At 33.5% G+C, this 15,648-nt stretch overlaps 1 protein-coding gene across 6 annotated transcripts in view; it reads left to right on the plus strand.

Annotated features, from left to right (window-relative positions):
- KCNT2 (potassium sodium-activated channel subfamily T member 2) overlaps window positions 1-15,648 on the plus strand; it is a 395,778-nt gene that overhangs the window by 361,506 nt on the left and 18,624 nt on the right. For 4 of the 6 annotated variants that reach the window (XM_055084010.1, XM_055084011.1, XM_024130663.2 and 1 more), the window contains one exon: window positions 8,212-8,512. In XM_055084010.1, the coding sequence (XP_054939985.1) occupies window positions 8,212-8,512 (301 nt within the window). Of the gene's footprint in view, window positions 1-8,211; window positions 8,513-9,965; window positions 10,038-15,648 lie in introns of those variants that run through there. The other 2 variants (XM_028488300.2, XM_024130664.2) reach the window with 2 other exon arrangements.

The raw sequence follows: 15,648 nt of genomic DNA on the forward strand, positions 1-15,648 counted from the left end.
TACTGTGGGGCACGGTTCATTCTTTCCAGGTTTAAGACCAGGTCAGTTTGGCTGTTAAATGGAGAAGCAGTGGTGATGATCATCTGTTCTCTAAATAGTTCTTATAATGGGTTTCAATCCTCGAAAGCTCTGTACAATCCTCGGAGATTTTATTAACTATATTGGGCAGACAGAAGGTTCATAGGGTCCCATTTTGTCCAACTGATTGTAAGCACCAAAGGTTTTATTTCATTTAATTTTAATTTATTACTCATTGGAAGAGTGTTCATGTCTACTAGGGGCCATGGGTGTTATGACCATGGGAAATTTAGGCAAGGCGATAAATAGCTCTAATGGTTAAGATGAGGCATACCTCTTCGTCCTCTATTTTATATTTGATAACTCCGCTAAGAGTATAGAGATTACCTTAATTTTAGAGCAATCTCTATATTTAGGGTCTTTGTTTAAAAGTAGTGAGATCTTCAGTCATAACTATAATTTGAGCTCCAACTCAAAGAGAAAAGAAGGCCCTAAAGGTTTGCCAATCGGTACATCTCATGAGATGTTAAAGTTAATTTGGAACCTATGTTGTAGAGGCACAAAGCCAATCAGCTCCCTTTTTATTGTATTTTTCTTGGTCTTAATAAACTCTTTTGGTAAATTAAGAATTTTCTAGTTGGACTAATTGTGGACTTCTGTTGCAGTTGTTTATTTCCTCCAGCTTTGTTGCTGCTGTTGTCTTTGGTTGGTAGACACTCTGGGAGCTCTTTTCTACCCTGTTCACATGGATAAGTCTCCTGCTCCAGAGTCTGAAGTCAGTATCTTCAGAGTTATGGGCCTCTGTCGTTGCTTTGTCGTATTTTAAGGACCTGAGGCTTAACTCAGTTTTGAATTCACCCCTTGGCTGTGCCGCAGGGACCTGTGGGTACTTCTCCTTATTGCTGTGGGGATCAGCAACTCTATTGTTCCAGAAGCGTAGGCATCAGCAGCAGAAGCATTTTGTAGGGTCCCAATGAGCTGTATTCAGAATTGTGGATCTCAGCATGGCAACTGCTCTTCCTTCACACAAGCAACCACGTAATCCAGCTGTAGCATGCTCAGGGTATCAGCATTTTCCCTGAACTCTCTATGCAATGGGGATTGATGCCTGCTTTAGACACACAAACGCTGGTCACAGGATAAGGATAATTCTCTGAACTTAATGTCAGTCATGCTCTTTACTGGAATCTAGGCACACAATTCAATATGAAACACTCAGATAAGTCTGAGACGTATGACACAGGACCACTTTAACAAGAGCCCCAATTCCATACTCTTGTCCTTAAATGCCAATTATTGAAACTTCTAACTCAGGTTGGTTAAATCCAAACAGAAGCATGGGAGGACTGAATAAATGCAACATAAAACTGCGTAGCTGGCAGTTGTGGCCTAGATACCCTGCTTCCTGTACCAATTGTTACAACTTTAAGAACCTTTCTGACTCCCCAGGCTGTAACGTTAAACGCTTAGTGAGCCCAATAAATCCTGCCCGATCCAACTTTATGTTTCTTCCACCATTACCCCGTACCCTTAATATCCATTCCCAAACATGCTTCTCAGACTATGGTCTGTAAAATTTAAAAACTGAAGTCGTTCTTTTGGAGTGTAACTTCCTAAGCATGTGATAAAAAAATAAAATGAGTAACATATATGCCAACTAACACCTAGATATTTGTAAACACTTTACAAGACTCCTAGTAAAAGAACACAAACAACCAACTAAAATTAGGTCGAAAGTATTTCTCAATTTGTTCTTATGAACCGAGATGAATTAGTTAAATTTTTAGGGAAAACATCCACCATGTAGTTAGCAAGTTCATGACAATAGTATTCAAGATCCTAAACAAAGAAGAAAAAAGTAAGATCTTCTGGGCTTAAAGCACTAGGAAAGACATTAGATAATTGAAACCCTCGTACACTAGTTGTTTCTGAATGACAGTTTTGAAGGCTCAAAGGAAAAAAAATTAATGACCAATGTGAGAAATAATATCGAGATAATAAATTAACCAAGTTTCAAATTTCACAGACAGCCAAGAAAGCAGAGATTTAATTAAACACACATACAACACACACACACAGACGGAAAACCAAAGATGTGTGAATATATAACTTAATTGTACATTTAGAACAAACAAATAATCAAAAATGAGATTTAACTCATAAATAGAAAAGTAACTGACTAGGTTTGATTTTCTCTTACAGATAATAACAGAAAGATAGGTGTTACATATGACAGAGGGAGAAAGAAAAGAAGGAGCGGGAGGGGGAGTAGGAGAAAAAGATGTGGCCTGACCTTAGTGGAAAATAAGTAACATAAATTTGTAGATTATTCAACATTATCTTTAGAGAATCTGAAATTTTTTTTCACTTGGTCATAAAATTAAACATTGACTTTTGAAGTTATTGGATTGAAATGGTGAGTTAATAGTTAACGGAGATTCTACCTACTACTAGTAAACCTTATATTCATAGAATAACAGATAAAATTGAAAGGTGCCTAAGAGAACATGTAGATGAATTATCTTATTTTTAGATATGGATGAAGCCAAGAGATTGGAATAATGTTCATTATTCTATCAAATTATTAGCTTTAGAAAATCTATTATTTGAGCCTGAATTCTTGAGAAATTATTTGGTTTTAGAATTTTGGTGAGATTTTTACTACTATTTTCTTGTAAGTTTTGTTTATTTTTGCTATGAAAACCAGGATAAGTATTATGATCACTATTTTTCAAGAAGCTCCGTTGATTTGCTCAAAGTCATGAAGCATTTACCTGATGTGATTAAAAATACAACTTAGCATTTGATTCCAAATATAACATTTTTAAGACCATAATATTGTTTGTTCTTTAATTATCTCTGTGATTCTGAAAATACATCTAAATACACTGTAACTAGTTATTTTATATCTCTTCTTAGACCACAGACTAAATGAACTTATTAAACTGAGTCTTTATTGAAAATGGAGAAACATCTTTCTGTGGATTTTTACTGATAAAAAGAAATTTCCAGGGGACCCAGAGTTACTAGCCATGGTGCTTGTACATTTAAATTTAGATGATCTTTCAAATATTATTATAATTTAACCTATCTTAATGGAAAACATTTTATAGGAATTCTTTCATATAAGGTTCAACTAACACATCTCCAGTGATTTCATTTTCCTCTGTTTTCTTTAGCAACAGTTCAGAATGTCTTCAGACATAAATCAGCTAGCACAGTTTAAGTCTATTATTAAGGCTGTAAAACTATTCTTAAGGGAGCCACGAATCCAGATTACAAACACTTTCAAACTGCTAGGTGAATTGATTTATTTTAAAATACCACTTTGTTCCACAGATGCTCAATAACCTATGACATGAATAACTGTTCAATAAAAAATTGAGAGAAGTTGAATAGAGTCAGCTGTGTGTGTGTGTGTGTGTGTGTGCATGTGAAGTGTGGAAAAGAATGTCTCATATATTTTATCAATCTGACACTTTCTACCTTTCTGAAAATTAAGGTAATTAAGCTCTTTTAAGCATAAGAAACATTTTCTCCTTTATAAAGTTTTCCAGTCTTACTATTATGAAGATACACTTTTAGCTTTTTTCAACCATATTGTTTGATAAATATTTGGAAAATAATATAACTTAAAAAAAGATGAAGTTTTAAATGTATATGAAAATTGTTGTTGGAGTAGCCATATGAATTTTTCATTTCCTTATTGAACTATATGAATATGTTTCTCGAATCATTTCATGTACAATATGTGTCTTGGTCCATTTAGGCTGCTGTAACAAAACACCACAGGCTGGGTCATTTATAAACAACCAAAATCTATCTCTCACAGCTGTGGAGGCTAGAAGCCTAAGATCAGGTGGCAGCACTGTCCAGTGAGGGTCCTGTTCTGGTCACAGACTTCTTGCATCCTCACATGGAAGAAGGGGTCAAGAAGCAGTGTGGGATCTCCTTTATCAGGGCACTAATCCCACTGATGAGGGCTCCACCCTCATGACCTAATCACTTCCCAAAGTCCCCACCTACAAATACCCTTGGGAATTAGGATTTCAACATATGAATTTTGAGGGGACACAAACATTCAGATCAGACCATGGCAATATGCAAATATATTTTTTCATTCTCACAAACATTAGTGTTAAACCTTGGTTTTTTAAGTTAATAATTATGTTAGGCTTCTGACAATAAAAGTACAAAAAGTCAAGCCAGAGTTCTCCCATTATTCGTAGAAATAGTGAAAAATAATTCATAGAAGCAGTACAGAATAATAAACCTCCCCTTTGACTTAAATACCTATTTTGTTTTTCAGATTTCACAAAACTTCAACCCTAGAATTGATTATAGCACCTTGATTTCTTATTAAATATAGTCACTGGTAGAGGAACTGCACCAAAATATGAGTCATTCCTTTTTCACACTTATGCTTCACTTTTATATAGCGCCTCATAATTATTTATTTTTCTTTTCTCCCTTTTATGGTATTTTCCTATAAGATTATGAACTATAATATTTACTAATATTTACTGAGCACTTGCTGAGACAGTCACTATGTTATGCACTTTTCATGAGTCATCTTTTAGATTTGCTTGGAAAAACACTTTGAGCAAAGTAATAATATAATTATCATTTTTCAGATAGGGAACTGGGGATAATCTTTTAAGTTACATAACCAGGAATACAGAACTGGTAAGTGGTAGAACTTGTATTTAAGCCCAGCTCTATGTGATGCCAGAATACTTGCTTTTAACCACTGTATAACCCTGACTCTACGTTCAGGAAAAGGTCCTACGATGAAGGCATGTTCGTGTATCCTAGCACTACTCTATTTCCAGTAGGTCATGATGTCATGTTAGGAACACAATAGAGTTACAACCAGGTGATGAAATGGCACCAGGAAAATATATTTATAAGTTGACCTTCTTTTAAAACACAGAGGCACACACATGTGTGCGTACACACGTTCAGTACCCAGCAATAGAATAACTCAGTTTATTACCAATGTAACTGATATTATGGATCATCATTCTTACTAGTATATATTAATATTATTATTGCGTGTGGAAGGTGACAGGTGACATGTTTTCTGTATATATTAATGTGTTATATGAATTTGTACAACATTTCTATGAGGTAGAAGATGGGTATCGTTATTCTCATGTTACATAGTGGTTACACAGTTTATTGTAGGCCCAGAGCTAGGAAATACCCAAAATATCAATCAAATTTGTATACCTTAATGCAGAAAAATTCAAAGTACTTTTTATTATCTCATACTGGAAGGATGGGAGAAAGGCATACAAATTCCAAACATGTAGAGAACAATCTATGTATTGTCAGTTTAGATTTCTTAAAATTGATCCCCAAATCCTTCTAATTCCCTTTTTCTTTAATTAAACTGATATATAAAAAGAGATGTTACTTTTATTGAAATAATGATAAAAATGCCTTGTGAGTCCTGTGGATTTTTTGTATAAATCATGATATCATTTCCCTAGGGAATTCAAAACAATGGTGAACAGGGGATCCGGTATTATTTAGCTAATATATACTTGATATAATTCCTGGTACACATAACTAAGGGGAAGAACTCACAAAGACAAATATTGTTGTATCCTCTACCTGGAAGAGAAGCAAATCTCCAGTCTCTCCCTTAAAATATTTATTAACTTACGGTTCCATGACTTTAATTGTCAGTGACATTATATGGGCATATCTTGAGTATTTGGTCTGGCAAGATTACTATTTCCACATATTTGTAGGAATCAAACTATTACAGGGACTTATGACTAGAAAGATTACTTCAAATAAACTTAATATTGTGATTCATGAATCTCTGCAAGCCAAGTATCTAAATATGAATGAACTAACATGTTTTCATTTTTGCCACAAAGTACCCATAAACTAAAATTACTGAACAAAATTGATATTCCTTACTGATGGTAGATATTACTCAAGGGTTTATGTATTTTACTTTCAGAGAAGAGGATTTTCAGTATATTATCAACCAGGTAAAACTAGAGTAAGTTAAGACTTATAAAGGTATCCATTACTGCAAAACCATGGTATTAAAATTTTTAATACTTCCAACCTAAATTTCTGTAGCTAAAATGAGGTTTCAATATTTTCGGTGAAATGTTCTCTTATCCCAATGGGATTAACATATACACACTACTATATATAAAATAGATAACCAACAAGGGCCTGCTGTATAGCACAGGGAACTATATTCAATATCTTATAATAACCTATAAGGGAAAAGAGTCTGAAAAATTATATGTATAATATATATAATTTGTTAACCTTCATAGCTTCATGATAAGAGACTATTTCTCTCTTGTTTAGATTGAATTATTTCTTTTTTTAAAAAATTAGAGTATAGTTAATTTACAATGTCATGTTATCAATAGTTTCAGTTGTACAGCACAGTGATTTAGTTATATACATATATAAATAATTCAATCTAAACAAGAGAGAAATAGTCTCTTATCATGAAGCTATGAATGTTAAACAAATTGTTTTGATATCCCTCTTCTACAGTACTGTTTTGGAGCAAATGTGAGTGAATAGTTACATTTTTTATTGAATTTAAGTGTGAGATGATTGCATAGCTTGCCACTCGGAATTGTATGTAAGGCATTGACTGAGCCTCCATAATTCATATTCACTTTTAAAGGATCTTGCCTGCATAGGCAGGCGGACGCGCAACCACTGCGCCACCAGGGAAGCCCCATATTCACTTCTAAAGGATCTTGCTGGATCTGACTCCTGACCTTACTTAACTTGGTAATTTAAATTCTATGAGTTTGGAAGCCAGCGACACATGCATGTTGTAGCTGAAGCTCAAACTTCCATTCACAGACAAGAGAAATAGTCTCTTATCATGAAGCTATGAATGTTAAACAAATTGTTTTGATATCACTCTTCTACAGTACTGTTTTGGAGCAAATGTGAGTGAATAGTTACCTTTTTTATTGAATTTAAGTGTGAGATGATTGCATAGCTTGCCACTCGGAATTGTATGTAAGGCATTGACTGAGCCTCCATAATTCATATTCACTTTTAAAGGATCTTGCTGGATCTGACTCCTGACCTTACTTAACTTGGTAATTTAAATTCTATTAGTTTGGAAGCCAGCGACACATGCATGTTGTAGCTGAAGCTCAAACTTCCACTCACAGACAGGAAACACAGCAGGATTCCTAAACATGGCTCTTATGCAGAGTAAAATGCAGGAAGCTGTCCCTTTGCATGCGCATGCTTTAGAAAGTAAGGCTTTCTGCTTTGAACCGTGTTGTAGTTCATATGGCTTCCTGGTATGAAAAGCAACAATTTTGAAATGGGAAACTTTTGGTTACTAAGGACCTATAATCAAAGGAAAGCTTCTTACTTTAAAATCAGATTTAGTAGTAAAAGAGTAGATCAAAATAGACTTTATGAAAATGTTCATTGTTTTTCCCTCCTATGGAGAATAGGCTGATTTAAGTTTTATTTGTGATTCTAGGATACTTTTGTGAAATATTAATATTTACAACACATTTCCACTTAGAACACTGAGAACAGTTCCTGAAATATAATATTTCCATCAGAAAACATTTTATGTGGTGAATAATTAATGCATGAATTAAATAAAATGTACTTTTTGTTTTCCTCTGGGTCATATGAGCAAATAAAAAAATTCGTATTTTATAAAGTTCAGGCCAATGCCTTCTTTAGAAAGAGCAATAATTTTAAAACCTTAAAAAATATTATTAATTCCAAAAATAAAACAACTTTTATAATCCTTATTTAAATGTCATATGAAATACTAGGAGCTGATTGAGAAAAGTCCATTACATTGACTTTATTTGAATAAAGTTATAAAATATCTAGTTCTTTGCTTGTGGTTTCAAACAACTCTATGCTAGTAGTCATTTGATAAGATAACTCTGATACATTAAAAAATTAAATTCTTTTTATAAAGAAACTTATATTGCAGGATGCAAGGGTATTTTATCTGGTTCAAATATAAGTTCAAAAAACATATTTTCCAATTTTTTAGTAGCAGAAAATTAGTATCAATGATGATTTTGCTCTTTCTGTAAAAACTCTCATGAGATATAGAATTATATTAAGATATTAGCAAAAAATAAGAATATAACTCCAGGCTACATGATTCCTAAAACATCTAATTACCAATATGCATTTCTTTTAAAGTCTCAAATATCCATCAATGTGGAAGAGTGGGAAGACACCAAAGATGCCAAAGAGCAAGGTCACCACCGAAGTAACCACCGCAACTCAACATCCAGTGACCAGTCTGACCATCCCCTGCTACGGAGGAAGAGCATGCAGTGGGCCCGAAGACTGAGCAGAAAAGGTCCCAAACACTCCGGTAAAACAGCTGAGAAAATAACCCAGCAGCGCCTGAACCTCTACAGGAGGTCAGAAAGACAAGAGCTTGCTGAACTTGTGAAAAATAGAATGAAACACTTGGGTCTTTCTACAGTGGGATATGGTATGCTCTTTACAAGTATTGTATGATGTGGACTTGTGATTTCTTGCAGTTAGTTGTAACAGAGTTGGCTCTAATTTAGTAACTTAAGAATCACATTTTTATTTCACAGCTCAATTTGAAGGGACTAGTAACCCATGTCTAATCTCCTAGAGACAATTATAACAATGATATTAAAAAGAGAGCGCTGAAATTTTTAAGTATTTGCTCAGGTCTCTAGACACTGTGCAGAACCCATTACAAGAATTATCTTAATTTTAATTTTCCCAAAAAGCTTCCATTTTAGAGATAAGGAAACTAAGTCAAGTAACTTGCTAATTAGCTTGTTAATAGCCTGACTGAGATTTGTATCCAGTTCTGTTCTGGCTCCAAAGTCTGTTTTACACACAAACACACACACACACAAACCACATTTTATTTTAGGGCGTGGGATAGAATAAATCTGTGGCATTGGCAAGTAACTAAATGGACGAGCCACAGATGAACCAAAATGTTTCTATAAAATTTGTTCAGTTTGTTGTGATCCAGAAACAAAGAATCTTCAAAAGCTTTAATCTGAAACTCAAACAGTGCTTGACCTCATACAGTGCAGATATGTCCCAATGATTGTTATGCTTATGTTGATATGTGATTGTAATATAGATATATTGCATGTAGCACAGCTTAAATTAATGCAAAGTCAATTTTAAAATATGTCATTTATCACTATAAGAATTTTATTTAAAAGAAATTTAGTCAACATATGAGAAAATCAAATAATAAGGTGTTTTAGTTTGTTATATATATATATACATATATATGTATATATATACATAACTTGGGTAAATCAGGAGCTAGGATGTCAGTATCATGTAGGTTTTAAGGGTAACATAGAATAAATGCCGTATTTGCCCCATCTCACCTTTATTATTAAAGTCTCAACTTGAAACAGTGTACCTAGGGAGAAATTTTAATCATTGAATTGGATGGAGTTTAAAACAAGTTACCTGTGTTTCTTTGAACAAGAAAAGGAAGCATATTTACTGAGTACCTAATCTATGCCAGGAATTGTGTTAGGTGCTTTATGTATATTTTCTTATTTCTCCTTATAAACACTGATTAGATGTGTGTCCCATTTTGCCCTTCAAGAAGTTGAAGTTCAAGAGGTAAAAGATCTTGCTCGAGAACATAAAGTTGAAATATGTTGAAGTCAGGATTCCATAGGTACTTGAAATTCATAATTATATTTCACTTACTTAAAATGTAGTACAGACTCATTCATGACGAATAATTTTGATATAAGCACAAAAGGTCTTATATTGAGGCAAATTAAAAGAAACAATCTTAATTTAAAAATTATATTAGGAGCTCTTTGCCAATTTCATGACATGAAGTATGATTGTACTTCTTACAGTCCTATAATTACATGTACTTTTTCTAGTTATTATTCAGGTATTTTTTTTTCTTTCTTTTAAAGTAAGTGATTATCCATCCAAGTTCCAGCTGTGTTTCATGAACATTCTAAGCCCAGGCTCGTCCTGAAGGCAGCGTGGCAAATAATAGTTTGACTCTGAGAGACGCAAGATGCATGAACTGACTGCATGGGACAATCATCAAGGAAGCATATTATGTTATTGCTAATAAAACTTCTATCAGTTACCTTGCATTTAGCCATTCTCTTTTTTTTTTAAAGTAAATTTATTAATTTAATTCTCTTGCTAATTCTTACAGGAAGGAAGAACAGATACTGTCCACCTTTTTTTCTCTTCTCTTTCCTTCTATCTCTCTCCATCCATTCTATCCATCTATCTACCCATAGTTCCAGCAATCCATTCTAAGTCCTGTATTGGGACCCTCCAATAACATAGCAATTATGAAAACAGGATTTGGAATCGAATGCACCATGGGCCTCTGAACTTCTCCATTTATTCCTAACTCACAATAATTCATCCATTCAACAGATACTATTAGGTTGCCTTATTAGTGTCAGGCACTGTTCCAGGCACTTGGAATAGACCAATGACCTATTCAGACAAGACCTCTGCATTTATGGAATTTATATTCTAGTGTCAGCGGTAGATTTATTGTATTATTTAACTTCTCAAGGCCATTTTCTGATTTGTGAAATAGAAATAATGATACCTAGGTTTTGTTGTGAAGGACAAATGGGATAATGAATAATAATGTGCTTAGCCCAGAACTGGCATTCAGCTAATCCCACAGATCTACCGTGTATCTAAGTACTGTGTGTCTGTCTGTGCTTTATACATAAAAAAAGTAATTTTTTTTTTGCCCACCTCAAAATACAAACCAACCAACACATTTTGCACCCTTGGGGGCAATGTTGTCTTCAAGCAGAATACATGCTATGAGACAATTATTGTTTTACATGTTTGCCTTTCTTTTTTCTTCTTTTGAGAAAAAGGAAATGTCTTACTCATTCTTTAATCTTTGTATCCCTCAACCAATTACACATTTCCTGACACACAGGAACCCAGTAGCTTCATGTTGATTGCATGAACAAATGGAGTGCTTACAGATGAGAAAACAGGGTCTGAAATATAAACGATTTACTTGGGTCTCCCAACCTAGTATACACTCAAGTCAGTCCTTTAACTTGTGACTTTTGACTCCATATTATTTTGTGTATCCACTGGACCGCTTATTTTTCCTACATTAGTGTCAATATTTTGTAGCGCTTTACAGATTTGAAATATTTTTAAGTGCTTTACACACAATGCATGATGATTGATTTAACCATGAGTCATAATCTGATTTTTCTCGAGTAGGTGTTGCCTGATTCAAGAGAATGAATAGATTTCTTTTGACCTATTGGATATGAGACAGAAAGGAGAGAAAAGGGAAAGTCAAAAGATGACTTTTGAGGGCTCTAGCTAGAGCAAGTAAGTGCATGGTGGTGACATTCACTGAGCTTAGAAGAAGAGGAATACTTTGGAGTGAAGATAATACATTTAATTTGAGTGCCTGGAAGACTTCAAATGGATAATGATCCATAAAAGACTAGATTTCTGCTGTCTGGTGCTCAAGAAGAACAAATGAGATGTGTATATAGACTTGAGAGTCACCAGCCTATGGATTTTGAGTAAGGTCATAGAAGTAGATGGAATAACCCCAGGTGAAGGACTACAAGAGAACTCTAGAAAATACATTCCTGGAATGTTAAGGGAAGAAGTATTTTCTTTATAAAACAAGAGGCTGAAGTGTCTAGAACTGAATTACCCAAAAGATGTGTCATAGTACAATAATATGCTCTCAGTTGGTTACATGTTTTATTGTTACATTGATTCTTTATACCTTTCAAATTCCAGATGGGGCCTGGGTTGGTCAGAAGCTGGTCACTTCTAGTCATAAGCAGGTTTGTCTGCTACCCCAGTGTAATATAAAGTTGTATGTCCTATGTGTTTTATGATATGAAAAAAATGTTGAAATTTTGCAGTAGAGAAATGGGAGGGAATGATTAATAGTGCAGAAAGTATAGGGATATGTCATTGCTGACCTTGGTGAGGATAGTATCAGTTGGATAGCATGTGTGAAAGCCAGATTTGAGTAGCTTTAGGATGAATTAAGATCTAGATATAGTGGATTTCATATATTAGGAACCTCAAGATATTGAAAATTTAGTCTTCTGTCTTATTGCTCCATGATCTATTGTTTCCATTGCCAAAGTCATATCACAGTACAAGACGCATGTTGAAATTCCATCCAGGAGGAAGGAGGCAGAGACCAGAGAAGAAAGGGCTGTCTTCTCAATTAAAAGATATTACCAAGTAGTTGCGTACACCATTTCCACTATGTCCCATTGGCAAGCAAGTATGTTTCATTTTCAGTGGCCTGAATCTAATATTTAAGAAGACAAGACAAATGTCTTTTGAGAGACAACTATTCTCTGATTCAGGGGATGTTTTTTAAGAAATTTCATTGTGAAGGAGAGGTGAGAAATCTGGAAGAATCTGGATGAGAAAGTGGAGACAGAAGAGGGAGTATTTTTCTTTTTTTTTTTTTCTTTTTTTTTCCTTTTTTTAAGGTCAGAGAGGGAAGAGCATGTTTAAATAAGATTAAGCCACCAGTGGAGAAGTTTAAAAAAATATATAGGAAAGAGATCACAGTTGGAGCCCTTGCTTAGATATTTGGAAGTGAGGAAAAGATGACTGTTTTAAAATGCATAAACAGGTAGGTAATTTGACAGGAAGTTGAGTAATATTTCACGTGATAGTAAGAGGTATAATCGTCTGTTGAGAATGATGGCAAGAGTGGAAGGGTGAGTGTTTTAAAAATAAGCCGGAATGTTTGCAGCTTCAGAGGAAAAGGTGTCCTTTCTGCGCGAGACTAACCTTTCTGTCTTATTCTTGATTTAAGAAAAAACTTAATGTAGAAAATTTCAAGCATGAATAAATGTAGAAATAAAAATTTAACGAACCCACGTATACTCATTTTTCTGCTTCAAAAATTATCAACTCATGGCCTATTTTCTTCCATGTATATGCCCACCAATTTCCTTCATGTCTCATATTAATTTCAGGTAAATTTCAGACCTCATATATTTCAGTAGATACCTCTATCATTTAAGTACTAGTTTTAAAAATATAGCCACCTACCATTTTCACACTTAAAAATAATTTTAATATCATCGAGTGTTCACTTGTTCAAATTTCCAATGACCTCACAAATGTCATAATTTTTTTAGACTTTTTAAAATCAGGATTAATGAAGGTCTGTGCATGGAGATGGGTGACAAGTTTGTTAACTCATTTTTAATTTCCCTCATTTTGTATTTTTCCTACTTCAATCTATTTCGTGAAGAAATCCACTCTCTGTGCTGCGGTTTCCTAGACTCTGAATTTCCACTCTAAATTGGCCCATTCTATTCCCTGCCTTTTCTTTTTTTAACCGTTTTTTGTTATTATTATGAACTCCTAGATTTAAATGTATTTTATATATTTTAATCCATATGTTATTAGATTATTCATCATGTTGTTCTAAATTTGGCCAGTGGGAGCTTCTTCAAATAGCCTCCTGGGTCCTTTTGTCATGACATCAACTGTCTGTGATCGACTTCCCTTGCTCTCTGTAGGACTAAATGCTCCCCACCTAAACTAAGCCATACCTCCAAGGATCCTGTCTCTTTCAGTGGGAAATGGTATTTCAAGATTATAACCAAGTTTCAGAGATGTTCATTTTTACTGTGTTTGTCACTTTTTCTGAGTTTTTCAGTCGAGAGCTAAAAGATTAGGTAGATAGATGATAGATAGATAGGTAAACTATTTCACCAGTTCATATGGATACTTACAATTAAAATGAAGGCTATAGGGATTTTATTTAACTTTTTCTGTCCTATATCTGTACTTTGTTTTTCCTACACCTAGATCTCTGCTTGTCAATAACAATAGAAATGATGGAATTATAGAAAATCATACTGTATTTTTTCACAATATACATAAAACAGTCTCAGAATATACTATAATGCTAATATTAACACTATAATTGCTAAAAATGCATTTTTATGCATTCTTTATAGACTAGCCCAATAGGGATGTTTAGTGAAACTATTCTAATTCTTGGAAAAGTTCTTCTTGATGTGGTTATACTATCAATTGGATATAAATTTAGACTCATTTCTGTTTTCAGTGTTTAAGAATTGCTTTTTCTAAAATTTAATTTTGTTTTTTAGTTGTGTAAACTATGTACACAGTCCAAAGAGAAATATTTAATACAAGTTATATTCAAAGAAATATAACATCTGTCCCTGTCACTGCCACACAATCTCCTTCTCCTCCGTGAGTAACCTTTTTTAACTTTATGGTTTATCCTTCCATTTTTAATTATAAATTTAAAAATATATATGGTAGCATGATATGTTCCTTTCTTTTTTTTCCCACAATGCTTCTTTCACTTAACAGTATATCCTGGAGATCACTGATTTAGTAGAATATAGAAATAGTTCTTATTTCTTTTTACAGCTGCCTAATGCTCCATTGTATAAATGTATCATAGTCTATTAAGCTAGTCCTTTCTGTCTTTTATAATTACAAAGTCTTGCAAATAATAGGCACATGCCTACATCTTTCTGTGTTTTTTCTCAGTGTGTCTTTGGGATGGATATCTAAAAGTGAGATTACTGGATTAAAGATTAAATTTGTATATATATATATATATATATATATATATATATAAAATTTTGCTATTGGAAAAATTTTCCTCCTTAAATATGTATGATTTTGCATTTCTGCCAGAAAAGTATGAGAGACCATTTTCTCAAAACCTTGCCAACAGAATGTGTTGTTAGACTTTTGCATGTTTTGCCAATCTAATAGATTTTTTTAAGTGGTATCTCAGCATGCCTTCTTATTCTGATGAGGTCAAGCATCCTTTCATGTGGTTAAGAGTCATTTTTAGTGAATTATTTATATCTAGCCAATTTTTATAGATTTATTTTTTGTTCTTAATATTTTTAGATGTGCTTATATATTAGGTAAATTAGAACTATGGATATTAATGGCAGATATTTCTTTCTCAGCTTAGTCTTTTTCCTTTACTTTTATTATTTTATATTTTAATCCAATTTTTAAATCATTTGCATTATTACTGATCAATTTTAAGTAATAGGAACACTTCTCTCTTCCAATTTAGAGAGAAATTCTTCTATGTTTTTTTTTTTTCATTACTTATGTGGTTTCACATTTTGCATCTAAATATCCCATCTGTTTGGAATTTATCCTGGTATATATGGTGAGCAAGGGAACACAGTTTTGTATTATCTAAGATATTTTTTCATATTTAGTTATACAATACCACTTATTAAAATGCACACCCCATTCTATTGATTTTTAGATCCTGTTTTAGCAGATCCTAAATTTGTACTTGTTACTGGGTCTATTTCTATACTTTCTGTTGTGTTAGAATGGTCTGTCTGCCTCTTCTGACAGAAACACCTACTGTTTTAATTAGAGTCTTTGATATCTGGTAGGGCTAGGAGCACTGCACTCTTCTTTTTCAATGTTTGCCTAGCTATATTTGGATGCTTCTTCTTCTGAATTAATTTTATAATTAATTTGTTTGCTCCAGATGAAAAGAAAGGATTCTTTTCCCATGATTTTAATCCTCCTTCTTCCAGGCTCCTTCAAATCCAGATTCTGTCATCT

The sequence above is a fragment of the Physeter macrocephalus genome, chromosome 4, assembly GCF_002837175.3.
Source record: "Physeter macrocephalus isolate SW-GA chromosome 4, ASM283717v5, whole genome shotgun sequence".
Lineage (NCBI taxonomy): Eukaryota > Metazoa > Chordata > Mammalia > Artiodactyla > Physeteridae > Physeter > Physeter macrocephalus.